Below are 27,628 nucleotides of genomic sequence, written 5' to 3' on the forward strand. Positions count from 1 at the left end.
TTAATCATATAACATTTGAATATAAAATATTGAAACATTAGTATTGCCAATAGTTTGTTTTTAAACTTTTTCATTAAAATTACCTCCTAATAATTACTTGGAAGCCTACTTCATTATCCTATTAATCCTGTTTAAAATTCAAAATTGCAAAAAGCTTTTAATTTGGTTAGCGACCCCCACAATTGCTGTGGTAAATATTGTCACCGCCTGCATCTGCCAATTGTGTTTCCTCGGTTCGGGGTTATTAACATTTGTGTCTGATTTCGCACACGTTCTAATTGTCAACATCAACAGATATTAGTCAGTTATGCCAACAAAATTATTTGCATATTGAATGCGAACTCTGTGCTCTTGTTCATGTTTTGATAATGATGCCATTTGATGTTGATTCGTTTGATAAAGGGGGTCGGCTGCGGCTTTATTGGATTAGAATGACAAGGCAATCAAATGCAGCTCACGTCCATGTGTCCCAATTTCAAATTGGGGGGACTGTCAGGCAGAAGCCAAATGCAATTTCAGTCCGAAAACGAAATGCAGATTAAATTACATTTTTAAATCAATTAGGGGTGCAAAAGTATAGGCGTGGCGCGTTAAATATTTATCCAGCTGTCGGGGCCCGGGGGAGGATAATCCTTTATGTCTGGGCTGTCCGAGTGTCGGACCGGCAGGATCCCCAAAAATAGTTTGCTTTTGGGCGTTGGCTCCGGCACGCCCCGCCACACCTACTACTTGCCCCCTGGCCGTTGCGTGACTGTTCATATTCCTCCACCGGCTGGGGGTGTCCGATGGCCACACACATAGTAGTACATAAGTTCACCGGTAAGTTCTCTAATGCTTTTTTATGTGCCCAGCACCAGTCGGAGGGGCTTTGGGGCTTGGCACTCCGCGTTTTCCACCTTCCAAGGTGCTACCAAAACTTTTCTGTCTGCCACATAAGAGTTATGATGGGAAGGGATGGCCGGTGGCAAGGAGACTGGAAAATGCGGCAATATAATAATGGATTTTTCGTTTCAAGCTATAAATATAAAAGCGACTGACAAAAATGGAAACAATATTTCTGCCTCCCAAACAAAGATAGTCCCACATCGAAGCACACAAACAATTGATGGGAAATCACAATGATATGTTTTATTTTTTATTGGTCCTTCACCCAAAAAAGCTGAAACGGATACGCCAATCCATTGATAATGAGAGCAATATTTACGACTTCTTAGACACTAAATCATAATTTAATCATAATTTAATTTCCTCATTTCTCTAAGCCCGTGTCGTCTTCAAGTTGCGACAAGCCATTTGGCCTTCTTCTCACCTCCGTCTAGGAAAATGTAAAAGGCGTCAGACCGAAATTCATTTACACAGAATTCATGTGGGAATCATTAGGCTTGGGGTTCCCCCTTTTTTGTGTGCGAAAAACTTTTATTTCTTGTCCCGGCACTTCATCTTCTTGTTGTTGACAATGAGCGAAACATTTGCGTATCGGAATTGGCAGGACTCCATGCCAGGGGCAAGGGAAAAAGGATACATACTTGTCTCCGTTCTCCCTAAAGACACTTTCATGAATATTCATGCCACTGGGGAGTGAGCCTCAAATTGAGACGGTAGACACTTTATCCTCAGCTTTTCGGATTAACATAAAATTTCATTTGATGGTGTTTTTGGTAAAGATTTTTATGGGGTATAAAAGATTTCATATCGCAACTAACTTGTTTTCGGGATTTGATACGGTACGGTATGCTTAACGAAATCACCAAGGACCATCCGGATGATGGGAATCGGCCAAGGTTATGGCCAAAAGAGGGGTTCACCGCGTTAATACGTGAGAGGACTTTGAAGTGGCTTAGTTCGAGTTTAGAGTTTTAAGGGTACTAACTCTTGGTGTATTTATTTTAATTTAAATAAAGAATACAATATCAGATGTTTCGAGGAAATGTAGGATTTCATCTTATTTAAGATAAGACAATAAATAGCAGCCTTCCTTCAGAATCCTTGTAGAATCGGACAAACGATGTCCTTTTCCAATACTCTACAGTGCAATGAAAATGCTAAACCATTACATTAATGTTTTTTGTCCAGCTATTAAAAAGATTAACTGGGATTCTCTAGCAACTAAAAAGTCTAAACGGCTTAAGGCACAGACTCCTAAGCAGCGAAGCATGGATGATTTTTATTGATGTTTGAATCGATTTAAGACATTGTCGCATCAATAAAAAGCTGAAAACAAATTCAAAACAAGAAATGACGATTATTTGCTGTTGCTTTCGATGCAGCTTGTCCGTGATGATGGAGCAAGTTGAGAGATTGATGGCTTTCCGACAAGGTTGTTCCATATTATTTTTTTGGGTGCCTCATTCTTGTTGATTCTTTACTTTGAATCTGAGTATTTGCAAGCGAAAATTCCAGTGCAAACATGGGCTTATTAAACAGCAAATATGTGGCAGGGGCTATAAATGAGAAATACATTCGTCCCAAAAGTCACAGTTCTTTCACTGATTTCATCATGATCCGGTCGCTTATCGTCGTCCTCAGTTGTTGCCTGATCTTGGCCTTGGGAGTCTCCGTGGAGGAGGTCACCGAAGAGTTTGTGGGAGGCACCACTCCACCGATCATTGATTCTGGTTTCCCTGCTAGCTATGATGAGCTGCCTGAGCTCTCTTCCCAGGACCAGGATGTCCTTACGGCCAACAAGATCAACTGGCTCCCGGTATATGAAGAGTCGGATAACTTGAGACTGCTCCGGGAAGAAGAACTGGGCCAGGCTACCACTCTCCTTCCTGAAACCTCTCCAGAAAATCCATTATTGGTCAAGGAAAACAAAAACTGCCCAACTGATGGTCATCGTGGACTGACCAACCTCATCCGCGTGGCTCGTCCACTTCTGCCCGCCTCCCGTCTGGCTAACATCCTTGCCAACGCTGCCGAGGATCCCCAGGTGCGAAACCTGATTAAATTGCTGCGCAGCGATCGTTTCAAGGAGCAGGTGTCACGCCTAAGGTCCTCCAAGCAGCACCAGATCCTGCTGGCCTTTATCTGCCAAAAGCTCCAGCTGGATCCCACCGTTTACATCCAGTTTGTGAGGGTCTTCCTGAATGTCCATACATCTGAGCCGCCAACCAGTCCGCTTCCCAACCGTCGCCAGGGAATTCGAGGCCTGTTCCAGGATCTTCGGGATGCCCTGCCCCGCGCCGCCTTGAGGGATATGTACCTCCGTCTCTATGCTTCAGACTCGCAGTTGGCCAACTCGGTGCGTCTCATCCGTGGTGTTGAGTTCCGGCGACTGTTGCGGAATCTGCGAGGCTTGAAGGAGTACCAATTGATTGTCGAGGAGCTGGAGAAATCGGGAGTGTCCGTTCGGCAGGTTCATATGTTGGTGTCCAATGCCTTGGGCTGGAGTTCCGTTGACTTTGGATCTGAGACCTCGATTGTGGATGTCTAAAGACGAGTGGAAGAATGGAAGATTTACTTTTAGAGGAACGAGAAAAATCTTAAACTATTATCAGTATTTTATGAACTTTGACACTAATTCTTTTCGAATACTGTATCTATTTTCGTAGAGACTTACCCTTTTAACACTTTCGTGCTTTATTCGACCTGTCATCCCCATCAAAAATGTGTACAATTGATGAGGTGCAGGAACTCATTTTTTCTCAACGCCTCAAAATTATAACACCCTAAAAATATATATTAAAAAATGTAATAATATCTCCAGAGCCCCAATCCCAAAGCGCTGTGTTTGATCATTTATAATCGATGTGCTCCCTGCTGTCATCTGTCACCCAATTTTACATCATCCCACAAAAATCGCTCCCCATCTAAGAAAAAAATGCGGGGTTTTGCTTCTGTTGGCTGAGACAACCGTAGAAACAACTGGATAGGAAATTTATAACTCATTCGTTGCAATTATAGAACTACCACATCGAGGGAAAAAATGGGACTTGGGACTTGGTACTGGGCCTCTGGACGTGTTTATGTCTTCCAGCGACAGGCAACCGAAACCACTTCAAATTCGTTCAGGGTCAGAATCATTAGGGCAGACATATGTATGTACATCTGAGTTTGAATAGTTTGAGTCGCTGTCGCCGCATGATGCCACCAGTAGCCACGCGGCATCGCTCAAAAAAACAACAAACAATATACAAAAATTGATGCCACATATGTATGTGGCCTCTGCGAAGACCTCCGTCGCAGTCCATGGAGCTGTCAACGCCAGATCCTAATGATGGCAACAGTTGCTATAAACAAATTAGAGACGGATCGGGGCAGACAGTAGCCGGCAGAAGTCAATTCTGGTCTATAAATAAGAACTTAAAGGGCCCGACCGAAAACGGTCGTTTACGGAAACACGAGCTCAATATTTTTTTTATTTTATTTACCTCAGGACTTGTGGTTACAATATGAAGCCGGGTTGCAATCTGCATGTGTCAAAGTAAATAAACAATTTCTAGAAACTCAAAGGCATTGCATGGATGTGTAGTTTCCTCAGAAGTTTAGCGCAGTTCTTAAGATAATTTTTGTAGAATTTTAGTAATTTTTATGCGAATATTATCTTGAAAATAAAGCAAATGTCAACAATGCCTCTTTGGTCTCACGACTTTGTTCGTTTCTGTTGGCCAGCGGAGGAGGTTGACATACTTGAGAGTTCAATTGTGGGCTGAGAAGCTGTTGCATGGCAAAGCGTTTTCACAAAATACCGCCAATTGCCTGGCGAAAATCACTACAATGCCAACCGGCAACAAACCAAGCAACTAAAAAACAACGTTTTCCTCTACCTTTGTTACAGCATTTTCGTTCTGCTATTCAAACTCATTTAAGCAAATGGGAGAGTTGCTGTTGCACGGCTTTTGTTCCCCAACGCTTTTCCCGGTTTGGGGACCTAGGTCCAGGGCTTCCAGACACCCGCACCTGGTGCACCCACCTTTCAAGTTAAAACAATGCATTGGAAGAAATTTACAAGGAAATAGGGACCTAAACCATTAAGTCATTTAAAAAATGAAATTAAAAGTACATGTTGCTAGTTCTAGGCGTACAATTTTTAAGACCTATTATATTTCTTTAAATGCATTTTTTTAGGAATTTAAAATATGTGTAGTGAGGAATATTTACGAGTGTATATTGCACTCCACTTTCAACTTTACGCTCAGTGCTTCCGCTGGTCGAGTTTGCTGGGAGTTGTCGTAGTCGCTGGCAAAATTCCCTGGCTCCAGCCGGAGAATTGTGGAGCTGCAATTGTTGCAGTTGTGTTGGCAGATGACGACCATCTGGACACGCTTGGGCAAACTCGCAGATCTCTCGGCAGGCAAGTTGAAACGGCTTACCCACGCTGCCAGTCTGTCTCAGCCAAGGCCAATGAACCGCCCGGTACTCCAAATAATCCGCGGTAAGCCAACGCAACAAGAACGCAAAAAACACAACTACAACAAACGAATTACAACTCACATGCTCAGATCAGAATTTTTTGGGCCAAGAACTCAGGCTCGGCCTGTTTTGGCCATGAAAAGTGACTCTTTACGTCATCGAAATGATTGGATGGATGGAAACCCAGTGGTATCAAAGAGCTACTAGGCAAAACCCCGGCCACGCCAACGGAAGCCATTAGAAGTCAAGCCGGGCCAAGAACTAGTGGCACGAACGGGGGCTGGGGTCTCTCTGGCATTCCAAGCAATTAATAATAATTTCCGCCGCTGTCTCGAACACAAAAGCCTCGAACTGGAAGCTTTTTCTCGGCATTGTGGCTGCTGCTGCGCTTATGACTCTATTCGGAAGATGGCCAGTACACGCCACCGTGTTAGGTATTTTTGTCTTTTCTGAGAAGTTAGTTTTAGTACAAGTTTCAGTTGCTAATTTTGAGTATCTTGTAGTTTGATCTTGGCCAAAAGTGTTAAGTGTTGAGCGCAGGTAGAGTTCTGGAAATCCACCAGTTCATTGATATTTCGAAAAGGCTGTAATCAACATGCCTTCATGGAACTCTTCCCCATTTCATTACTCATCTTATAATTGGATGGTCTAGTTTTGGACGGCGCTGCCCATAAATTTGAGCCATCGAAAACAAAGCGCGTTCACTTAACAAAGGATGGGTATATAGACGACGGGCCATCCCATATATTAACTACTTTGGACTAGGGTGCTACGCAGCTTCACGCCACAAATACTCCGCCTTGCTTGCAACTCAGAGCCGAAAGCCGAAAGCGAATGAAACTGAACCACAAATGAAATTAAAATTCCATAAATGCATATAACATAATGACCAGTTGAAGTGATTAATCTCTGTGGTCTTTGGATAGAATCGTAGAACCGTTGCTTACATAGGCCCCAGCTGGAGAAGAACAGTCTCTATGGAAACCAAACAAAGCCGCCTCTTTTGCTGCCACGCATGACTTGTCGTTTGCTGGAGCGCTTAACCCAAATCTTAACAAACATTTTGGATACATTGGCGTATATAATGCACTCTGGATACACTTCCCAATGAAAGCCTCACGAAACCCCTATCACAAAAGAAACTCAGGGTCTGGAAGACCTCAAGTCGATGTGTCTTGTGGGATAGACCCTATTATACCCTATGAGTGCATAGAGACCCATTGCGATGACAACAATAACCAGAATTGGAGTGCATATTGGCGCTTCCCAAGCCCGGCGACGACTTGCTTTAATCAGCGCTTTTTGATCTGGACGAAACAATTGTCGGCCGGCACAATAACCACCGAGGCACCCACTCGGAGCCCAGCCAACCACTCGTTGATGCTTTGACTTCTTCGGTGGCGCATATAAATTGTTTTGAAAACTTGCTGAGTTTTCAATCGAGCACTACCAGTTGGGAGGGGGGTGGAGTGGGGGCTGGGGGAGCAGAGGGCGCCCCGGGGGGGAATAGTGTGGCGGCAGGGAGGGTGGGTATGTTCAATTTGTTTGGTCAGCTCGGAGTTCGTTTCAGTTCAGTGTGTCCGGTAGCGATTGCAATTGCTGTTGTTACTCCAGTGTATGGTCTGGCCCGGAGGGCTGGGGGTACTAACTGCGTCTATTGAATTTTGGGTTGCCAGAGCGCCGGCAAGTCAACTTTGATCCGGTGACAAAAAAAAGAAGCTACGACAGTTTCGTTGGGTCAGTTATTGGGGCATATTGCGTTGATTTGTCTTTGATGATTGATGAACCTGGAGGGGAAATCTAAAAACAAACTAGTACAAGTTGGATATTCTGATTTTATAAACTAGTTTCATTCACAGCATTTACAATCAATGAATGCTAATATTAAAGTCTTAGACCGTGGTTTGTGAATGAATTTCGGGTTTGCCTTTAAGTCGATTAAAGAGGTTTTCAGCCAACGCAGAGCTTTTCGTGCCAGGGTGACAGGCCAATAAAACAACTGCAGCGTGTGCCGTAAAGCTAAAAAACCCATAAAAAACGAAACATAAACAGGTATGCAATCAGGTTGACTCCAATCGATGCAAAAGGTGTAGGCGACGAGAGGAAAAGTCGCCACAAAACCAAACGGTCGGCGCCACATGGAAAGAAAAATCAATGGGTTCCTCAAAACAAAAGATGATTTCAATATAAATTGTTTTAGGTGGGATTACATAGCCATAAATGGCACCAAATACATGAATCTTAAGTCATCGACCGACAGCAATGTCGGGTCTAATAGCGTTAAAGCCTCTTTTTTGTTTTGTGGGATAGTGGGCGATTTTAAATTTAAGTTTTTTGAGTAATTGCGTTCTAAAAGTCGGCTTAGACCTTTAAAATATTGACCTTGTGGGTATTATTAGACGAGTTACAAGACTTAGCTTCAATCTTATTCTCATAACAAGAAGTTCTCTGGGCAACTATCAAGAATATGAAATTATATCTCAATTTTTGTAACATTACGACTCTGAGATACTTGCAATCCACCCAAATATGTGGCAATCTAGTAAGTGAAAGCGTGTAGCAGCCAATGTGAATTGAATTTGAAAAAGTGCATCATAGCAGGCGGGGGCGAGGCAGCTCTCGGAGGGAGCCTGCAACTCCCACGTCAACCGCGCATCCATTGTTGCAACTTGCAATGCAATTGCTGCTCTATTGTAGACAATCGCTGGCAATTGCTCGAGTAGGATGAGTATCTCATGGATGTGCTAGCTGGCTGGCAGTCACAATTGTGTCAACGCTGCACTTTTTCACTTTTTTCTCACATTACCAGAGTCTGAGTAACTGAATAGTACGAGCGACTTGTTGCCATGCTTTCTACTGCTCGGCCAATTTGCAACTTTCCAGATGCCACCACCAGCAGCAGCATCAAAATGTGTATGTTTGGGTGGTGTGTGTGGAGTATATGGCATTGGGTGTAGTCATAAAATAATGTGAAAACGTGGATGTTACGCTTGATTTTTTCAGCGATTTATGTGTCATTGTTTTGCCGTTTGGAATTACCCAGACTCATTGAGGCAATTGCTGGCACTGGCACTGGTGTCGGTGGTGGTGCTGGTGATGCTTATAATGTGATGTTGATAACTTTCCCTCCCCACGATCATTTTCAAGAGTGCGTGATGAGCGGAAGTCGATTCCATGCCTTGATCTGTCCAAGATTATGTAAGGCCCAGCACCCACTGCCATTTGATTAACCGAATTAGTGCTGCCTTTGAACGGAAAACTAAAAAAGGAAAGTTTTTCGCTTCAATAGGCTACAATCATAATCATTATCAGGTAGTGGCCTATTGAAGTTTGGGTCTAAATTGAAAATTAAATGCGTTAAAGTCGCAGTTACCTTCTACGGTGAAATCCAATATGCAATCGTCGGAGCTTACAAGCTATAGTAAGCGACTTGTGTCCATATTCGGACTTGATTCATTTCAAGCCGCTCAATTTGCATAAATTTGAGCCTTCTATGTAGTATAGAGGCGCCCACTTGGACACCATCCGCCCACAATTTCGTTAAAAAGGCCTACAAGTATCACAAGTTAATCAAAAGATTAGATAACATAGTGTTAGTTCCTTCCGAATAAGATTTAGTTAAAAGATCAAACTATCAATACCTGGTAGTTAGTTGGAAAAAACCATTTAAAATTAATTACTCTCCACTTAAGTTTTAGAAATCTGGTTATTTCTTTTTTTTTCTACCACTAAAATGTGGGTGCTACCGTTATATGAAAATTATGGAGGCGGAAGTCTATTAAGGCACGTATTCGAAAAAAAGCTAATCTATATGGGTAATACACAAGTAACTTGGTGTCTTACTTTCGTAGTTCTACCCCAGAAGCACCCAGCCACAGATACTCTAAAAATAGGTTAAAAATATATCTATTAAAACAAAGCAATTGTCACCAAATTATCTTTTTAAAAGCAAAGCGAGCATTTGCATACTTTGTAGCTATTGCTTCATATGAGACAATTTTCTATTTCAAATGAAAGTGAATGGTAACGACATCTATTAAAGTGGAATGCTGATTGAACAAATAATTGTCATAAAGTTGCCAATCCATGATGACTGATGCGATGCTGTAACATCAACTGTCACTATTCTTAAAGTAATTTATCCCACAAATCTCTTGAGCTCTCTATTGAGTGTTAGGAGTGTACCCCACTTATTCATATCACTTTCTGGTTCAATTCTGGTTCGATTCAGAGCCAGAATATTCTTCCTGTTCTATTATTATTGTGTCATCCAATCCCCAATAGACAGCATATAATAAGACATAGCACGCAGACCTCTGCCGAAAATGCGGAAAGTCAATTAAAAGTCCATTATCCACACCGCGGATGCTGGACCTGCTGTCAGAATTGCCTGTGAATTTGTTTAATAAACAATTTCCGCTTTGGCTGCTGGTTTCTGGCTTCTGGCCACATGAGGAGGAGGATTCCCTAGTAGGGTTCTGGCATCACCTCGACCCAGAGCTAATTAGCCCGGCTACTGCTCTTGTGAGGAAATTATGCCAGGTTTGGTGTGAATATGTAGTCGTTCGGCTGTCGGCGAGTGGGGTCACCTGATTGGGGGGCAGGATGATTGATGCTCCATCCGAGGTGTGCCCCAGGTGTGTGTGCTTGTTGGAAGGCACTTTTATAGGAAGTTGCTGCATCGTTGTGTGGACCGCGCCGTGCCGCAGTGTGCCGCAAATCGATGCCTTTTCCGACGCACTTTTCGCTGTATTGTGCAAAATTAGCCCGCAATTCGATCGGGCTTCCTTGGTTGCGTTCTGTTGGCTGATTGATTGCAAAGTGCTGCTGATGTTGTGTCGATGGATTCCACTTGAATTCCAATCGACTGGAGCTTCGTTTTGTATTTCAGCCTTTTGAGCAAAAGCCGACAATAAACAGGGAACGAAGACATTTAAGTAATGCAGCAAATCGATGATATTCGAAGGCATCACAAGCATGCCAGCTGGGTTAACCCTTTAAGGGCATAAAAAATAACAAAATATATAATGTATAATTCAACATGCTCCCCTCATCCAACATTTCAGCTAACCAAACACCTAATCTAATTTATATTTTCAGGATGTGGCGTTATTTCGGGTCCAGCTCTTAGAGGGTTAAGTCTTGTTCACTTCCACAATGGGTAAACGTGAGTTCATTAGCCCATTCAACAAGCCCTACAATCAATCCAAGCATCCAGAAGATGAATATTATAGGAAAGGGACTTCCCCTTTGGCTGGGTCAGTTTCCACCGGAAAATATTTGCTTCCGTTCTTCTGCCAACCCATTCTATGGCCTGGCCTGGCAAATAAATTACAATTAAATGCAACAAACATGCAACACCAATATTCTCCGCGGAAACCCAACGGATGTACATACATATGTACTTATCAAATGGATGCTTACAGAGAAAAAAATTAAAATATATAGAACAAATATAAAATTTTTAAACCCTTTTTAAGAGTCCTGGTGTATTTTAAGTCCCTTATAAATACTTATAATTGATTGGCAAGCCTTCTAACAATTTCTCTCTCTGTAACTAGTACATCATTAGGCCCTGCCCTTCGGTCTGCTCCCCTTTTCCCCACTCTCCCCATACAATGGCTTCTGTTTGGGTGCCCTTTTCCACATGGAGCGACAGTAAAAGTGGTCTATCTATGCAGCATGCTAATCCGGAAGTGGGTCATTTCCCGAACGCAACTGAAAGCGTTTGCCAGCCCCGAAACCGAGCTCTATGAAGCGTTGGATATCACGGTAGATACAATAGAGCTCCGCCATGGGAAATTAAAATCGAAAACTGCAGTTAAAAGCTGGCTCCAAACCAGACTCACCATTCTGAGCCATCTTCATCATACGGCAATCAAAATAAGAAATGAGACATTGTCTCCAGGCTTGTGGGAACTGCTGACAAGCCAAATGAGGTTTCAACATTATGCAAGAATAAAATCGAAAGTTGACTAATTGTGATATTCATGCGGAGAAGAAAAAAAGTTTTTATAAGGCACATTTTATTAATTTGCCAATTATTCCCAAATTCTTCGGCTCAAATATTGATTTCGATGGATATTGTTTCTTGGATTGACATCGATCATCAGCTTAAATATATTTACTTTTTAGTTCAGTTAAATGCGTATTTCATTTCATAAAAGGAAAAAAGGAATTTGTTTGTATGAAAGAGGTATTTAAAACCAAAAATGGCATGAATATAAGGTAGTAACGGGTTATGTCCAAAAATGTACGTTTTGCGCCAAACATTAGATAAAATGCGAGCAGCTTGTATATAATTCTGATGGTTGTTTTTTTTTTTATCAATTAGCAGTGGGACACCCACCCGATAAGGCGTTGGTGGGGACCCAGCCACTGAATGACCGCTCGCCTACGAAATGGCCGTGTCTCCGTTTAACCCACTCCTTCTCCGACTCCCACGGCCGATTCCGCTTTCAATTTTGACGCGTGCGCAGGCGCAAGACTTCATTTGCATCCGAAATGGATGTGGGCGACATTTTTATTTGATTGTTTTTTATTCTTTTTAAAGCTACAACGGCGGATGTTGCTGATAATATTCGTCTGGTTTTAGTGTGAGTTTCATTTCCCAAGACAATGCTGCGAAATCTTCTTGAATTCTCACATTAATTTGACTTGGAGGAGGTTTCCAGCACGAAATATATAAATCTTTTTTTGGGCTAATTAACGAGCTCAACGTAATGGTATAAGCACAATTATAATTAAAATCAGCTCATTATTTTCAGCCACGTTGGGTGAAGAAAGTTGCATACTTACATACCTAATCAAGTAAACCCATTGTTATATTTTTAGCTTTCATATGTAATTGTATGATAACTATATATTAAATAAAAAAAAATTTCACTTATTCTGGTTCTATAGGAGTTGGAAAGTGTAAGAAATTTTAAATGATAACCCTGTCGAAATGATTTTTTGCGGAACTTTAATGGCTATACATATAAAAAAGATTGTAATAAATTACAGTACAGTAAATATAATATTTCAGGATGGAGAGTTATTATATGTGCTTGACGGTTTTTTGTAAGTTAATTTTAAATTTTTTCACTACCAATATTTAGTTAAAACAATGTTTCTTAGTGGCTTTCTGCTGCTTTATTAAGATAAGAGCTCAAATTCCCATTGTTAAGCCAAAAACTGAGACTATATATGAACCAATAGTTACGCAGAATAGATCTAATATTGAACCGGGAGAGGACAATATAATATTACCCTCTACGTATTCGAAATTTAACCAAGAGCTCTTGAAACAAATTATGTATAAATCGCATATTGCAACGATAATACTTAAGGAACAGACCGCAAAGGTGAGAAAATTTAAAGAAATTTTTGACACCATGACCAAAGAGGAGATGGACCTCAGAATACAGCAAATATATAAGAGGCAACAAATTAAGCAAGCATATCTTAACTTAGCCAGGATCCAAGTAAAGATTGAGAACAGCAGGCTGTTACTTGGACGATGCCAAAAATTTAAGGATCGGGATGAGATGGTTCGCAAAATGGCCGAAAGGGAAGCCAAAAAATTATCCGAAGATGTAGCAAAACCCGATTCTATGAAGTTTTACCTTGCTAAATATTCCAAGATTCTTAGTGAACTTGATCAAAGAGTTGACAAAGAAAACTTTGAAAATTCGTTTCTTGAAATGGACATTGTAAAAAATAACTCGTCGTCATCGGAAAACGTACATCCACCAAATGATATAAATTTATGAATTAACCATCAATATGATATTAATGTTTGTTTTATTTATTTATAATCTTTAATTGTAACATAAAGAAAACTTTCTATTATTCACTTTCAGGAAGTCATTTTTTATACAAAATAAAAGTCAAGCAGAACCAATCAGATTGCTTACATAATCCCCGAGCAGTCTATAAAAGCAAAATATTTATAATCAAACTTCTTTAAGAAGATCAGACCCATCAAGATGAGATTTCCAGTGAATTGTGCTATATTTCTACGTAAGTTTTCTATTGAAAACTACTAAGTTTTTATTAGATTTCTTTTATAGTTTTCGTAGTGAACGTGCAGAGTGAGGGATTAAATCATCAGGCTAAGTCTTCAAACTCAGGTCCAGTCGTTTCCAATCGTCTGCCTCAACCAGCCAAAAGCGATTCTCCCGCAAACGATACTGTGGAAACGGATAAGGATATTTTACAGAAAATATTCCCAGTCTCACAAGATGTTAAAGAAGCAAAAGAAAGGGTGCTAGTTGACGTGGCCAAAGGGCGATACTACCGAAAATTAGCTCACGGTTTGTCTGATTCCGTGACCAAGATGAATATTGCCATAGTCAATGAAAAGAAGGAAATTCATTTATTAGATCTAGAAGAGTTGCAGATAAAACAAAAAATGTTAAAAGCTGTGTCTGAGTACCGAAGCTTGTTGGATGAAGTTCAGAGGTGTAATGGTCGTGGGGATGATCTCTCCTCAAAGGAGCTGTCTCAACTGGCCGATATCGAGGCCAAAAGAGTGCTGAAGGATGAATTGGAGCCCCTTATTTGGTATTCAAACCGAAACAGATACAGAATATTATTGAAAGATCTGCGTAAAAAATTAAAGTATGAAAAATTCACTGTTGACATCAAGTTAGCCGCAAATATGAGGGACAAAAACGGAAGTCAATGGTAATAGGTCTTGGGGCTATTACTTTTAAGAGTCTTTACTTAGCAATAAACTAAAAGACATTCCAATTGCATGATTTACTTGGCCGGTGCCAATCCGATTTTCTCTGGTTAATTTTAAAGCCAATCATTTAATTAGTTAAGGTTATGTTAAATAGAGAACGATCGCCTTAGCTTCCGATCAGTTGTAAAACTTATGCGCATCATGCACTATACTGGTCTAATTTTCATTTGCCGTAAGTTTGTTCATAATTTTCAACTATCTTCCAATTTTACATTCAGTTTAGTTTTGGCTTTCATCTGGAAAATGTCTGAGGCGGCTCCCTACATCAGTGTGAAGTCTAACTCACGTTCTAGTTCCCAGAAATTGATAAACGGGCATCTGAGGACACTTTACGCCTACAATGTCGAGGATGATATGAATAATTTTGGAGGAATGATGAGCCACCATCGATCTGCCAGTTTCAATTCTGACCTTATGAGTCCGGGTCAACAGCGGAATTTGCAAGAACGTCTTATGGAAATCCAAAAATAAAAAACATGCAATTGCACATAAAAATTGTTCTATCATTGTTTTAAGATTTTGTGTAACTTTATAATGTTGACCTTATAAACGATCTACTTCTTATTTCAATAAACTTATATTATAACTACAGGTGAAAAAAATATTATAACATTGGTTTTTTCCAAAAAGTATTGAAGTACTTTTCCCCAACCTTTGGTTACTTAATAAAAGTTAAGTGGTTAAAAGTTACTTAGACAAAGTTTTCTTGCTTTGAGTTCAAATAAAATTATACCTCATTTTATATTTTTCTCAGCTAATGTTACAAAAGACCCTTCAAAGAAAAATTCTTCAAAGCTAATAGTCCAGCCTAACTAATTGAGATTGGTAATAATATCAAAACTTGTTAAAAAAAAAGTAAAGCATTTACGAAATTTTATACGAAAATCAGGCCCTTTAAGATGAGGTTCTCTGTATTGTTTATTGGTGGTTTATTTCTACGCAAGTTTTCCATTAAAAACTACTGAGATTTTAGCCAAAGGAGGAGCTGTTCGTGCGCTGTATATTCAGTCGTGGAGGGATTGGAGGAGCACACTTTTAAAAGTGCAATAATGTAATCTTATTAGCAATCTCTTTTAAATATATTCGCATTGTAGAGTAACTGCAGATGATTACAAAATATTGCATTACAAATGAAAGCAGTATAAATGTATGACGGAAAGGTCAGGAACGATCGAATCCATCACTTTGGCAAATTTTGAGTTTCTTCACATTCCACGTTTAGTTAACTTATCCGGTTTGCAAAGTTTCAAAGGTCGTCCGACTATATTAAATGTCTTGCAAAATAAAGCCATTTAAATGAAACAATTTATTGGAATAACTTAATTATTTTTAAACAATATTTATTAAAATACTAATGCCTGCTATGGCAAGTGGAAAATTCCCGGAAATGCTTTGCCTATCAAATGTGGAACAAATTGAAGAAGTTATAGATTCCATACTTCTGAAAGACTCAAGGCCATGTTATACAGTTATACAAGCTTTAGATTTTTTCTAGAATACGATAAACTACTATAATAAGATAAACAACTATCATATACTTAAATAAAATAAATAAAAATAGCTTGCAAAAACGCTTCGAATTTGTAAGTTAAAAGGAAAACTCTGGCAAAAATCTTCATAAGACATCTGTACCGTATTGAATTCTTTAAAGTAAAAGTCAAGCAGGATAAATTGAGAATTGACTTACATAATCGTGAAGCTATCTATAAAAGCATCCATCTCATTTAGGATTTCACTTCAAATCGAAAGTCAGTCCTTTCAAGATGAGGTTCTTATTGTTGTTTGCCGTCGTTCTACGTAAGTTTTCCATTAAAAGCTACTGAGTTTTTAAGCAATGTTTTTTTCAGTGCTTGTAGTCTACGGAGCTGCTGCACCAGCACCACCACCCAAGAACGATGAGATACCACCACCCAAATACGATGCACCACCACCCAAAAATGATGCACCACCTCCCAAAAACGATGCACCACCACCCAAAAGCGATGCACTACCACCCAAAAGCGATGCACCCCCTCCCTAAAATGATATAGGTCCTCCATCAAAAAAATATTAACCAAATTTCGAAAGTAAAAACCCAAGCAACCAAGCAAGCAAAATTGTAACATTAAAAGAATAATTTTTTTTTCTTATTTTCTAATATGGAATAAAAGAACTATTTAAATAAATTTAAATTGAAACTGTAGTTAAAAGGAATATTGACGAAGTTTTCCAAACTTTGGAAACTATATAAGCCTCTTGAAATTATCCTTTTTTATTTTGAAAGTTACATTAACAAAATTTACTTACTAAATGTTTACAAAAAATATTAGCTTGCGTAAAAACAGACAGACGGACATGCTTATATCGAATCAGGAGGTGACCCTTATCAAGAATATATATACATTAGAGGGCCTGAGCTGTCTCCTTCACTGTGTTGCACACTTTTGAACGAATTTATATTACGTTCTGCAGTGAAATAAAAATGTCACCTTAAATAAATTTTACAAAAGACCTTTCGAATATAAACTTCGACTAAAAAATGCTCAATTGAATTGCTCAATTGAACAATATTAGCAGCATTCTGTTTTTAGTTTTTCACCATTTTTGCACAAGAATATGTTATGGTAATATCGTTAAGTCAAGAACTACCATATTTATTTCTTGAAATGTAAAAGTCAAGCCGGACTAATGAAGATTGCTTATCTAATCTCTAGCCGTCTATAAAAGCAAAGCATTTACGAGGTGAATTTTATACGAAAATCAGCCCCTTTAAGATGAGGTTCTCAGTATTGTGTGGTGTATTTCTACGTAAGTTTTCAATTAAAAACAACTGGGATTTTAGCCAATGTTTTGTTTCCAGTTTTTGTAGCCTTTGTAGGACTAAGTGAGGCCCAACAATCGCTACTCCCTACTCGTAAAATTATTGAGAAGAGACCTTTTGACCGACCTAACGAACCTTACCCAAAAATGGTATATGGTGTATGAGGACCTACCTCCATCAAAAAAATATTAACCAAATTTCGGAAGTAAAACCCGAGCATTTTGATGTTTGAAATTAATTTTTATAAAAAAATTGGAACATTAAAAAGAAATAATTTTTTGTTCTTATTTTCTAATGTGGAATAAAAGAATTATTTAAAATAATTGAAATTGAAACTGTAGTTAAAAGGAATATTGACGAAGTTTTCCAAACTTTGGAAAGTATATAAGCCTCTTGAAATTGTACTTTTTTATTTAGAAAGATACTTAAACAATACTTACAAAATTTTTACAAAAAATGTTAGCTTGCGTAACAACAGACAAACGGACATGCATATATCGAATCAGGAGGTGACCCCAATCAAGAATATATGTATATACATTATGGGCTGAGCTGTCTCCTTCACTGCGTTGCACACGTTTGATTGAATTATTAATACCCTCTGCAATGGTATAAAAATGTTTCCTTAAATATTTGCCTCGGTTAATTTTACAAAAGATCCTTCGATAAGCTTTGGCTGAAAAATGCAGTACGATTTCTATATAAAATTCGTATTATTTTGAATTGCTCAATATTAGCAACATTCTATTTTTTAGATTTCACCATTTTTTCACAAGAATATTTTATGGTAATCTCGTTAAGTCAAGAACTACCATATCAAATTCTTAAAATGTAAAAGTCAAGCCGGACTAATGAAGATTGTTATCTAATCTCTAGCCGTCTATAAAAGCAAAGCATTTACGAGGTGAATTTTATACGAAAATCAGCCCCTTTAAGATGAGGTTCTCAGTATTGTGTGGTGTATTTCTACGTAAGTTTTCAATTAAAAACTACTGGGATTTTAGCTAATGTTTTGCTTCCAGTTTTTGTAGCCTATGTTGGACTAAGTGAGGCACAACCACCCCCCTTTCCCTCGCGACCCCGTTTCACTCGTAGACCAGAACAAGGTAAACACGATGCTCCTCCACCAAAGAAGGACTGATTCCAAAAAGAAAAACGAAATGAATAATATATTATAGTATATTATTGTATTATATATGTGTACCCTGTCTTTTACGGAAAAGAATAATATATGTAGGATACAGTATGTTTAATTTTGAATAGAAATGGATAGAATTAGGATTTCGCAGTAGAAGATTTTATGTAAAAGATTCTGCGGCGCCCTGTGGTCGAACCAAAACCGTCTTCCACATCACGTATCTCTCACGTCTCCTATAAAGAAATACGAATACCTGTGGATGCGTGATACCTGTTTCCGGCTACCTGTCGCCGTCATTTTCTACTGGCCTAATTTTTATGCAGAGTATGGATATAAGAGGTTGCATTAACTGGAATTCATTCTAAGGTAAAAGTGTCGCATTTCATGAGTTTTAAATGGTCCAGACGCCGCTGGTCACTTCGCTGCTTGAATGCATTTCATTTAACGGATTTATGAATACTTTTGAATTTTGGGATATGGGTCTGCTTTTCTGGGCGCTGCATGAATTCTCGAAATGTTTGTAATTTATGGCATTCACTTTGTTAGTTCAATACTTACTATCAGTTTTATGGCCGACCATTGAAAGGGTTGGGTCTGATGGACCTAAAATAAAGAGGAAATATAATATTAATGATACCCAAGCTGGGAAATATTTATTTACCAAACGGAGAGCTTAGAGAGTTCAAATAATAATAAACGCACTGGATGTGAAATTTTCTTACGTCTTGAGCTTTTAATTATGTTTATATAATTTACATAAAGAGCCAGACAAATTTAAGAATGTAAAAGTCCGGCAATTATAATTTTTTTACAGCCTGCGTAATTTTACGAGACACATTCAAGAAAACTGTCACGTAATCAAATATGCTGAAATGTAACCAAAGTCGTAAAAACACACCTTTCAGTTTATATAATTTATTTCCCTATCATCACTTTTTTTCAACAAGTAAGAACATTTTTAACTTACACTTTAACTCTTAGAAAGTGCTTACGTGGTCTTAAAATAAATGTCTTCATATATTTATGATTATTGGCCGTTGCTGTTGCTAGGAAATCAGGGGTATCCAAGTCAAACAGGATGTATTGGATCAAATCTTATCTAAATCAGCTTTGCAGCTAAGCAAACACCATTCTGTTTATTCAACTGGCAAATATTTAAGCTTTTCGTTGATAAGTAATACAATATGGAAGTACAAAGGGTTTAAATTTTCGTTTAAATAAGGGGTTCTTTACACTTAACTTAAATATGGACATAATGTGGTGTAAATAAAAAATAACAAATATTTTAAAATAATATTTCTGATAAACATATAATAAACTAAAGTTTCTAAGTTTACATTTCCACCAAATAAATTGTGGTATGTATTTTTAACAGTGTGAAACATAAATATAGTACTTCTTAGAAATTCTAGGAAGCTTAAAGCAAATGTATAGAATACAAGGATACAATAAAAACTCGTTTATAAATAGGACATGGTAAACGAAAGTAATGACTTTTATAAACTTATCTTCCTTCTGGCTCTTCAAGTAAATAAATTCGTTGACAACAGACAATTAAACTTAAAAAAGTAATATTTGCATATTATATTCTCAGGGAACTGGAAAGTGTTTTCCTCAAAAGCAGCTTGCTAGCCAGCAAGGTAAAGCCAAATTTTTCATTAACAAATTTTAACAAAAACCAAGAAATTGTGTAAAAGTGAGAGAGCCGGAAAGTCAAACAGCAGATGAAAGAAATCCCAGCTTGAGATAAAACGTTTTCAAATAAACAATAAATGGAAATGTATTTAGGAGTATTCTCCTTGAGGCTGTTTTTTTCGGGATTCATTCATAGAGTTGAGTTCACTTCAGTTTGGTACTATGTAGGGTGCCGCAGGAGGTCCTGCCCCGGTCAAGGCGAATCGATTGTTTCTCACTTCCGTTTCCTGTCCTGCGGCGTATCGAATGCGACTTCTTTTTTGTTTTTGGTCCATTGTCCTTAGCCAATCGATGCAAAAGTCATTTGGAAGATGACCAACTCAGTGCTCAGTGCAAGTGTTGGCTAAGTAGTTTCCACTCGGCAGTTCGAGTGTCCGTACATATTGAAGTGTTTCGGACTCGGCCAGGTGTTCACTGTTAGCTCGAGTCTCATGCAGAGAGATTAAATAGCATTAAGATTTGGAGGAGGGAAGGTGGAATTAAATTTTAATTACTTGAGAGGGCTTGCCACATATAGATTACAGAAGCATTTTAAGCCCTTAACCAATCATGGCCATTGGCCACCCATGGCAGTTCATTAATTTGATTGAGTCTAGCCATCCTTTGCCATTGAAACTGCCAACCACACATGAGCCGATGATTCAACACAAAGGCTTTCAATTAATTTGTCATTTGCCGATGCTTATCAATAACTGATTTCCGCTCGTTAATGTTGGCCACAAAATAAACACGAAAAATCCACAAAAAAAATCACACACAGAAGCAAAAATATCTTTTTTTCGGCCGCCACAATAAACAATCAAATCTCATTTGTTAAGTTTTGTTAACCAGCGGATGTTGTTGTTGATGATATGATAATTTTATAAATCTCAAGTCTTAGGTTTCCCAGATAAATATTTATAAAAAATTAACCTTAGAATGCTTTAATTTATTTGGGAAAATAAAGTAAAATATAGTTCACAACAAGACTATCTCTTTGACTAACTAAGCTGGGAAGTTTTCGCCTACTTTTCTCGTTAGCGATGTCTCTAATTAATTAGCTTCTGCACTTGTTTTCGTTGATTCGAGTAGGATTATTTGGGCCACAAATTTGTGCCCTGCAGAACTAATAAACGACGTGGTTAATCAGTTAATTGCCTTATTCGAGCCACCCAGGTCACGTAGCCAGGCCCAAGGATTGTGCGTGGGCGAACTTTAATTGTTTAAACAATCGCAAATTGATAAGTCACGACCTCTGACACAGGCACAGCGCTTAAGAAGTTGAATTGGTGAAATTGAGCATCTGCCAAATCTCTTGGAAACTCTCAAATTCTCTGGCTCTTTGATTTTTATCCCACGAATGTCTCGTGCAGGCCGTTTTTTATCGATGGTTGTGGCTGGTTGTGTGTGCGGTTTCACGTTTTGCTAATTTCTTCAAATTAATTTTGAGTTTGTTGTTGGCTTGGTTGGTGTAATTCCCCCTGCCATGCCCCTATTTGCTTCACAATCAATTGAATTGAAAGCGAAAACCTGAAAGTGTGAGTGAAAACGATTTGCAATCAAACCACTTTGATTAAAGCATTCAGTTTTGATTAACTCTAATGAGACGGGCGACTGGTGACAGGAGAACGTAAATGTCGACGCTTGAAAGTGCCAAGTCTGTATTTTTTATTCCACATTTGAAGTGTGTGTTGAACACCCACAGCTAGAAAAAATTAATTTCAAATTTGTTTTTCTCCCAAAGAAAAAAAAAAATAAAAAATAGGGGCAGATGGCTTACAGCTTCACTTCGAACAAAGGGATATAGTCTATACCCTATCTTTGAATATTATTCTTAAAAGTTTTCGAATTATTTTTCTGAATCTTAAAATATTAAGAATATTGTTAAAATATTAAGAATGCCTATATTTTTAAACAAAAACCTATTTACTACATTTAACAATAGAGTATTTTTCTAGCTTCTAATCACATTTTTCTTACTTTCCATTTTCATTTTTGTGCTCCCACACGAGTGGCACTTGTTATGATTAACCCTTTGATGGTACCCCAAATAATTATAAATTAATGTTCTGCCAGCTGCTTTTTGTGCCACTGCTTTTTTTTGTTGAATCCCCACTTTTTTAATAAAGCCAGCGAGTTTTCGTCTACGCCTCTCACTGTTGTTTCCATATTTTGCTGATGGTAATATAATTAAGTGGGTTTTGTTTTGCCTATAATTATGCCGCTTTTGATGTATTATTTGACACATTTTTTGAGTGAGAAAAAATACAGGAAAATTATTTAAAAATTATATACAATAATTATTGATTTAATTGGATCAAAATGGTTTTATAGAAAGCCTTTTTGGTACTAGTAATTAATACATGTCTAGAACTATTTATTTTTCTATAAAAAAGGAATTGATTTATTTGCAAATAAATCAGATTAATAATTACTAATATACTTATTAATAAACTAAGAAATATAAAGTTATTTAGCAAATTCTCTAAATAATTCTATAAGATTAAATGAAAAGGTATAGCCACTTCGGCTCTGCCCCAAATTGGATTTCCTTGCTCGTTTTAGATGAACATGGAATGACTATGTTTGTGATTTTGTGGTGTTGCCAAATTAAGTGTATTCACTAATTGGTGGTTTCACAAATTGAGGTTTTTAGATCAGGGAATTATTGGTGGATTAAACGAATAATTCACACCTTTGTGGGTAACGAATCAGTAAATTGCCATGAATATTTATTTTTTAAATGTTTACGTTCCTTTAAAAAAGTTTAGTTTGTTAAAGGTTTCTGTTTTTCCGAATTTAATGGGTTGTCTTGCATCTTTATTAATCCAACTCGTGGTTCTAGTTGGCTATGGAATGATGTTGGTCAAACACAAGCTTCAATGGTACCATTTACACAAACAAAGGGCCTATCCTATTCTAGGGCCAGTTATTTAAATAAAGAACTTTAATAAAGTTTCTGGTTTAAAGTGCTTTTAAAGTTTTTTACTTTATGGTTTGGACATGGCAATAGATTTGAGTGAATGTCGTCGCAGGAATAAAACAGAAACCTTAAGAACTAGCGTGTGATTTGAATAAAGTATTGCAAGGTTACTTTCTACCGGAGTTTATAAAGATTCTATTTAAATTGGAGAATTCTCTAAGAATCACTTTCCCATGCGGCTTAGAGTCAACTCATCAGTGGCTATCAATGACTTGGCCCATTCATAGCATTTTTGTCGGCTTTGCCAATTTGTCAGTCATTGAGGCATTTTGATATTCACCATGTGTTAACATGTAAATTGCCGTCTCAACATTGTTCATAGATAAACTTTACGATCTACGAGCAGGGTCAAAAAAATATATTATGCCATAAATTAACATATTTATATACAATGAATATACGAAGCTCTGGTTTCCTGTGAGCTAGTCCCCCATCCCCATCCCCATCCTCAGGCCCGCAAGTCCACTAGTCCATTGATCAATAAAGCTTTCGTGTGGTTTTTTGCTGTTCATTGGTGGTTAGCACCAATTCCATTGTCTTTGTGGTCGCCGAGGGGTTTCTGGTCGTCAACCTGACAGTGACTTCATTGATAAACTTGGGAGCTGTCGCTTCCTCTTTCCAAGCGATTTTTTTCTTCATTCATAGTATTGGCCCTTTCATGGCATTTTTCTTCTGTTTTTTTGCTCAAATCCGGTCGCCGGCTCTTGGTCTGCCGGTTGGTTGGCCTTTTTCTCGACCGGTGTCGATGTCAGGTGACTGTTGTGCCGGGCAAACCTCTTTTTAAATGTTGATTCGAGTAGAATAGTAGGTAACGATTACTCTGAAATTGTCACAATAATAAAAAAAAACGGGAAAGATGGTAATCTAGTAACTAAATTATATAAAAGTTGAAAGAAACACAAGGATTTAGTTTCAGTTAGCTTAGAAAGAGTTTGTCGAAAAACTCCCTCGCAGATAGACTTTTTTTAGCGGAAACAAGGACATCTCATAACATACCTTTCAAAAAAAAATAATTATTTTTTTGTTGCAATTTTATTAATGCCCATGCTGGATGTTGGAATATATAAGTGCGTACATACATACATCAAATATTAAATTATATTATATTCGTGTGTGTGTCTTTCTTGTGTGCGTGTCCAGGCTCCTTTGTGACTTTGCTGCTGCACTTGCCAGGGTCTAGCCCCCATTTTAGACCGCCAAGGTCTCCTCGATTTTCTGGCCCGGGGCTCCTGGAGCCGAAACCAAGGGATCGGCATTGGGTGAGAGGGCCACAACATTGGCATCACCTCCCTGGAGGGCTGGGTTCAGTTTCGTTTCAAGCGGTGAAGCTACCAGTGCTGGATTAGGATTTGGATTGGGGTTAGGATGAGGCACTGGTTCCGGATCGGGTGAAGGCTCCGCCTTGGGTTTCGGATCTGCTACTGGACTGGGATCGGGCACCGGGGCCGGCACCGGCGATCCGTAAACTCCATGAAGGACAGCAAACGTGGCTACTACCAAAATTACGGAGGCTATTCTTAATTTATCACTCGTTGACCTAGTCAAGGACTCTACTTACCGCAGGCGAATGCCAACACTGTAATGAGTTTCATTTTCGTTACAGACTTGATGTGTGGGGGTGCCAAGATTGGGACAGCTTTTATAGGAAACTTCCCATATTAGCAATCAGAGGGCCAAGAATCAATTAACTTTATGGCTGACCATGAGCGCTGATATGGCAAGTGTAACAGAAATGGAAAATAATTTCATTAGAGCTCCGATTTGGTCGATAGTGTTCAATGCTTTTTGGAGGCAATGTATTTTCATACGTCGTACGTTTTTATTTAGTTTTCCCGAAAGCTATACTAATTTATTTATGCATAATTATTTTTCCATTTTAATTCAAAATACAATCAACAGTAAAATGCGCTCCCTACAAGCATGAAACAAATATTTAAAAGCCGGTTTTTACCCACACATATAACATATTCTATGCATAATAAATGAGAGGAACTTATTAAAGAAGCCTTTTAGTCAATGGCCGAAAATATCAAATAGCTACCATATAACTGAACGATCGCCCCCACAATATGGCCCCCATCGATGGCTATATCTTGGCCAATTTCCATCTGATCCTTGGGCGGAATACCTTAAACGATTTGTGTATCGATTCTCCATCATTCTGCATCAAAATCTTACAGCAAAATATTTTTTAGATTTTTTGTCAACTTTTCTGGGGGACCCCCTTCCAAAATACAGAAAAATGCATGGATGGAGAATATGGCCCCCTGCGATGGCTATATCTTTTCCAATTTCCATCCGATCCTTGAGCGGAATACCTTAAACGATTTGTGTATCGATTTTTCACAATTCTGCATAAAAATTTGGGAAAAAAATATTTTTTACATTTTTTGTCAACTTTTCTGGGGGACCCCCTTACAAAATGAAGAAAAAAGCATGGATGGAGAATATGGCCCCCTGCGATGGCTATATCTTGGCCAATTTCTATCTGATCCTTGAGCGGAATACCTTAAACGATTTGTGTATCGATTCTCCATCATTCTGCATCAAAATCTTAAAGCAAAATATTTTTTAGATTTTTAGTCAACTTTTCTGGGAGACCCCCTTCCAAAATACAGAAAAATGCATGGATGGAGAATATGGCCCCCTGCGATGGCTATATCTTTTCCAATTTCCATCTGATCCTTGAGCGGAATACCTTAAACGATTTGTGTATCGATTCTACGTCATTCTGCATCTAAATCCAGAAACAAAATAGTTTTTAGATTTGTTGTCAACTTTTCTGGGGGACCCCCTTCCAAAATACAGAAAAATGCATGGATGGAGAATATGGCCCCCTGCGATGGCTATATCTTTTCCAATTTCCATCTGATCCTTGAGCGGAATACCTTAAACGATTTGTGTATCGATTCTGCGTCATTCTGCATCTAAATCTAGAAACAAAATATTTTTTACATTTTTTGTAAACTTTTCTGGGGGACCCCCTTCCAAAATACAGAAAAAGGCATGGATGGAGAATATGGCCCCCTGCGATGGCTATATCTTGGCCAATTTCCATCTGATCCTTGAGCGGAATACCTTAAACGATTTGTGTATCGATTCTCCGTCATTCTGCATCAAAATCCAGAAACAAAATATTTTTTAGATTTTTTGTCAACTTTTCTGGGGATGGAGAGTATGGCCCCAGCGATATCTGAGCCAATTTGGCGATGAACCTTTAAACGATTTTAAGTTTTATGGCTTATACATGCCCTCAATAATTTTATTAAATTTTCATCAAATTGATGTATAATTAAATATCATTAGATATTTTATAAGGTGTTTTGTGAGTTGACGTTGTCCATGGAAATTGTGAACGCTCCATCTCTGGAAAGCCGTTGCAGCCATTTTTATCAGTTGTTATTAAGCCAACAAGTACCACACCTGTCAAATACGAAGAACTATGGTAATTAAAAAGGATTTTTTTTTATATGTAAACTGTTAGACTAACCGAGACCGAGAAGAAGAGTTTTTAAAAGCATTGCAATGTAACGCAACTTGCATCAATGAGGTGAAAATGTTCGGTTGGAAGTTTATAACGCACTTTCATTGACTTTAATGGCAAGTCGATACTATAAAATCAATTTACAATGCATCTCAGCGGCGAATGCTATAAAATTTTATATGATTTTAATGTTTTGAGGAGAACGAACTCCAATAATGTGACTTAGAGTGCCCATACAAAGAATGAGCATCGGCCCATCAATGGGCCAAGACTGGCAGCCGATGTAAAAACATCGGCCGAGCATCGAAATATATGATAAGCCCATGATTGGGAGAGCATCAGCTGCCATCATCGTCCTGATATAGGAGCCAGCCACTGGCCAAGGATCGGTTACAAGCATCGGCCAATTAAAGGATACAAGTCTCGGCGAAGCTAGGCTTCAGCAAGAAACTTGTTAGTTATATACCTATTAATCACTAATTAATATTATTTATTATAATTTATTATTTAAGCTTAAATTAACTATAGTTATTTTAAAAAGGTATCTTAAATGCATAATGTTAAATCTATTATCAAAATAATTCCCACTTTAAACAGAATTGCGCAGAATGCATGGGAGTGTTATGCTTTAGATTCCCATAAAATATTTCTTCAAAATGTTAAAAAGCCGGGAATGTAGAAACTTAAAGTGTCAACTGTGCCGAATGAAATTGTTTCCAGTAATACAGTTTTAATATTTCTTTTACTTTGTTGTTTAAGGAAATTAGTTTAAGTTTTACCTTTCTGGAACTCATCACCATGAGGATATATTTATTAGGCTTATTGGGTATTTAATTTTATGATATATAGTTAAAATATTAAATGAATGATTAAACTAATTTTAAGGAATGTTAATATTGAGAATCAGCAGACAGGAAGATAGTTGCCAGGTTTGTTCCTGGAAGACTAACATCCACTGTGGAATAGCTGCGGATGATAGCTGTGCATTTGGGGGCCTGAACAAATGCCTCGTGGAACGAGCTTCATGCCTTCGACAAATGAACAACTTGACACGTATGTAAGTTTACAATGAAAAGTGAATTGGTTTTAATTTAATACTTTGTTAATTGTACAGCTTTTACCCAAATTATGAAAGGAAAATGTCCCACGGACAAGCCAAGATGTCCAAAAACTGATGTATTGTATAAAAAAATTTTGTCAAAATTGATCGGGTAAGATCAATTTAATAAATTCTTTGTCATCTTGTGCTAATTACAAAAAAATATATATGTGTTTGACGAAGATAGCCAGACAAATGATGGGCAAACAGGTTGTGAAGGCCAGAGAATCCTTCTGCGGGATACTTTGAAGAGTTTCCGCTTGACTTAGCCAAATGCTGACCCGACCACCTGACCACGATGACAGCGGATATGGCCAAGACGTCGTCAGCCCTCTCTGATGTCTGGGGCTCCAACAGAAAATGCCAC

At 38.2% G+C, this 27,628-nt stretch overlaps 5 protein-coding genes across 8 annotated transcripts; 4 read left to right on the forward strand and 1 right to left on the reverse strand.

Moving 5' to 3' along the window:
- The first annotated feature begins 2,471 nt into the window (after window positions 1–2,471).
- Window positions 2,472–3,721, forward strand: LOC6497124. Its single transcript, XM_001962670.4, has one exon. The coding sequence runs from the start codon at window positions 2,498–2,500 to the stop codon at window positions 3,431–3,433; it is 936 nt and encodes a 311-aa protein (XP_001962706.3). The 5' UTR covers window positions 2,472–2,497; the 3' UTR covers window positions 3,434–3,721.
- An 8,620-nt stretch (window positions 3,722–12,341) lies between these two features.
- Window positions 12,342–14,088, forward strand: LOC26515007. Its single transcript, XM_014906909.3, has 3 exons — window positions 12,342–12,414; window positions 12,472–13,356; window positions 13,407–14,088. The coding sequence occupies exons 2-3, from the start codon at window positions 13,323–13,325 to the stop codon at window positions 14,024–14,026; spliced, it is 654 nt and encodes a 217-aa protein (XP_014762395.1). The 5' UTR covers window positions 12,342–12,414; window positions 12,472–13,322; the 3' UTR covers window positions 14,027–14,088.
- A 32-nt stretch (window positions 14,089–14,120) lies between these two features.
- LOC116654467 (accessory gland-specific peptide 26Ab) lies at window positions 14,121–18,129 on the forward strand. 2 transcript variants are annotated; one of them, XM_044716465.1, is made up of 6 exons: window positions 14,121–14,255; window positions 14,307–15,880; window positions 15,931–16,686; window positions 16,777–16,870; window positions 16,923–17,853; window positions 17,906–18,129. In XM_044716465.1, exons 1-2 carry the CDS (start codon window positions 14,216–14,218, stop codon window positions 14,552–14,554), a joined length of 288 nt encoding a protein of 95 aa, XP_044572400.1. In that variant the 5' UTR covers window positions 14,121–14,215; the 3' UTR covers window positions 14,555–15,880; window positions 15,931–16,686; window positions 16,777–16,870; window positions 16,923–17,853; window positions 17,906–18,129. The 2 variants fall into 2 exon arrangements, with proteins under 2 accessions (XP_044572400.1, XP_044572401.1); XM_044716466.1 differs by lacking the exon at window positions 16,923–17,853.
- A 5,562-nt stretch (window positions 18,130–23,691) lies between these two features.
- On the reverse strand, window positions 23,692–24,313 carry LOC6498393 (procyclic form-specific polypeptide B1-alpha). 2 transcript variants are annotated; one of them, XM_001962667.3, is made up of 2 exons: window positions 24,237–24,313; window positions 23,692–24,171 (listed from the first exon to the last, which is right to left on the reverse strand). In XM_001962667.3, exons 1-2 carry the CDS (start codon window positions 24,268–24,270, stop codon window positions 23,867–23,869), a joined length of 339 nt encoding a protein of 112 aa, XP_001962703.1. In that variant the 5' UTR covers window positions 24,271–24,313; the 3' UTR covers window positions 23,692–23,866. The 2 variants fall into 2 exon arrangements, with proteins under 2 accessions (XP_001962703.1, XP_014762111.1); XM_014906625.2 differs by having other exon boundaries at window positions 23,692–24,168; window positions 24,237–24,309.
- A 2,594-nt stretch (window positions 24,314–26,907) lies between these two features.
- On the forward strand, window positions 26,908–27,426 carry LOC26514222. Of its 2 annotated transcripts, none has more exons than XM_014906821.3 (3): window positions 26,908–26,988; window positions 27,048–27,219; window positions 27,277–27,426. In XM_014906821.3, the coding sequence occupies exons 1-3, from the start codon at window positions 26,961–26,963 to the stop codon at window positions 27,335–27,337; spliced, it is 261 nt and encodes an 86-aa protein (XP_014762307.1). In that variant the 5' UTR covers window positions 26,908–26,960; the 3' UTR covers window positions 27,338–27,426. The 2 variants fall into 2 exon arrangements, with proteins under 2 accessions (XP_014762307.1, XP_032311378.1); XM_032455487.2 differs by having other exon boundaries at window positions 27,048–27,215.
- The last annotated feature ends 202 nt before the right edge of the window (window positions 27,427–27,628 follow it).

Source organism: Drosophila ananassae, chromosome 3R (assembly GCF_017639315.1).
Source record: "Drosophila ananassae strain 14024-0371.13 chromosome 3R, ASM1763931v2, whole genome shotgun sequence".
Taxonomy (NCBI): domain Eukaryota; kingdom Metazoa; phylum Arthropoda; class Insecta; order Diptera; family Drosophilidae; genus Drosophila; species Drosophila ananassae.

Bases quoted from the DNA above. Each gene is read 5' to 3' on its own strand.
- LOC6497124 (XM_001962670.4), top strand. From the start codon at position 2,498: ATGATCCGGTCGCTTATCGTCGTCCTCAGTTGTTGCCTGATCTTGGCC.
- LOC26515007 (XM_014906909.3), top strand. From the start codon at position 13,323: ATGAGATTTCCAGTGAATTGTGCTATATTTCTAC. The intron at 13,357-13,406 runs GTAAGTTTTCTA...TTTCTTTTATAG, and splicing joins GAATTGTGCTATATTTCTAC to TTTTCGTAGTGAACGTGCAG.
- LOC116654467 (XM_044716465.1), top strand. From the start codon at position 14,216: ATGCGCATCATGCACTATACTGGTCTAATTTTCATTTGCC. The intron at 14,256-14,306 runs GTAAGTTTGTTC...CATTCAGTTTAG, and splicing joins TGGTCTAATTTTCATTTGCC to TTTTGGCTTTCATCTGGAAA.
- LOC6498393 (XM_001962667.3), bottom strand. From the start codon at position 24,270: ATGAAACTCATTACAGTGTTGGCATTCGCCTGCG. The intron at 24,172-24,236 runs GTAAGTAGAGTC...TAATTTTGGTAG, and splicing joins AGTGTTGGCATTCGCCTGCG to TAGCCACGTTTGCTGTCCTT.
- LOC26514222 (XM_032455487.2), top strand. From the start codon at position 26,961: ATGAGGATATATTTATTAGGCTTATTGG. The intron at 26,989-27,047 runs GTATTTAATTTT...ACTAATTTTAAG, and splicing joins ATATTTATTAGGCTTATTGG to GAATGTTAATATTGAGAATC. The intron at 27,216-27,276 runs GTATGTAAGTTT...TTAATTGTACAG, and splicing joins ACAAATGAACAACTTGACAC to CTTTTACCCAAATTATGAAA.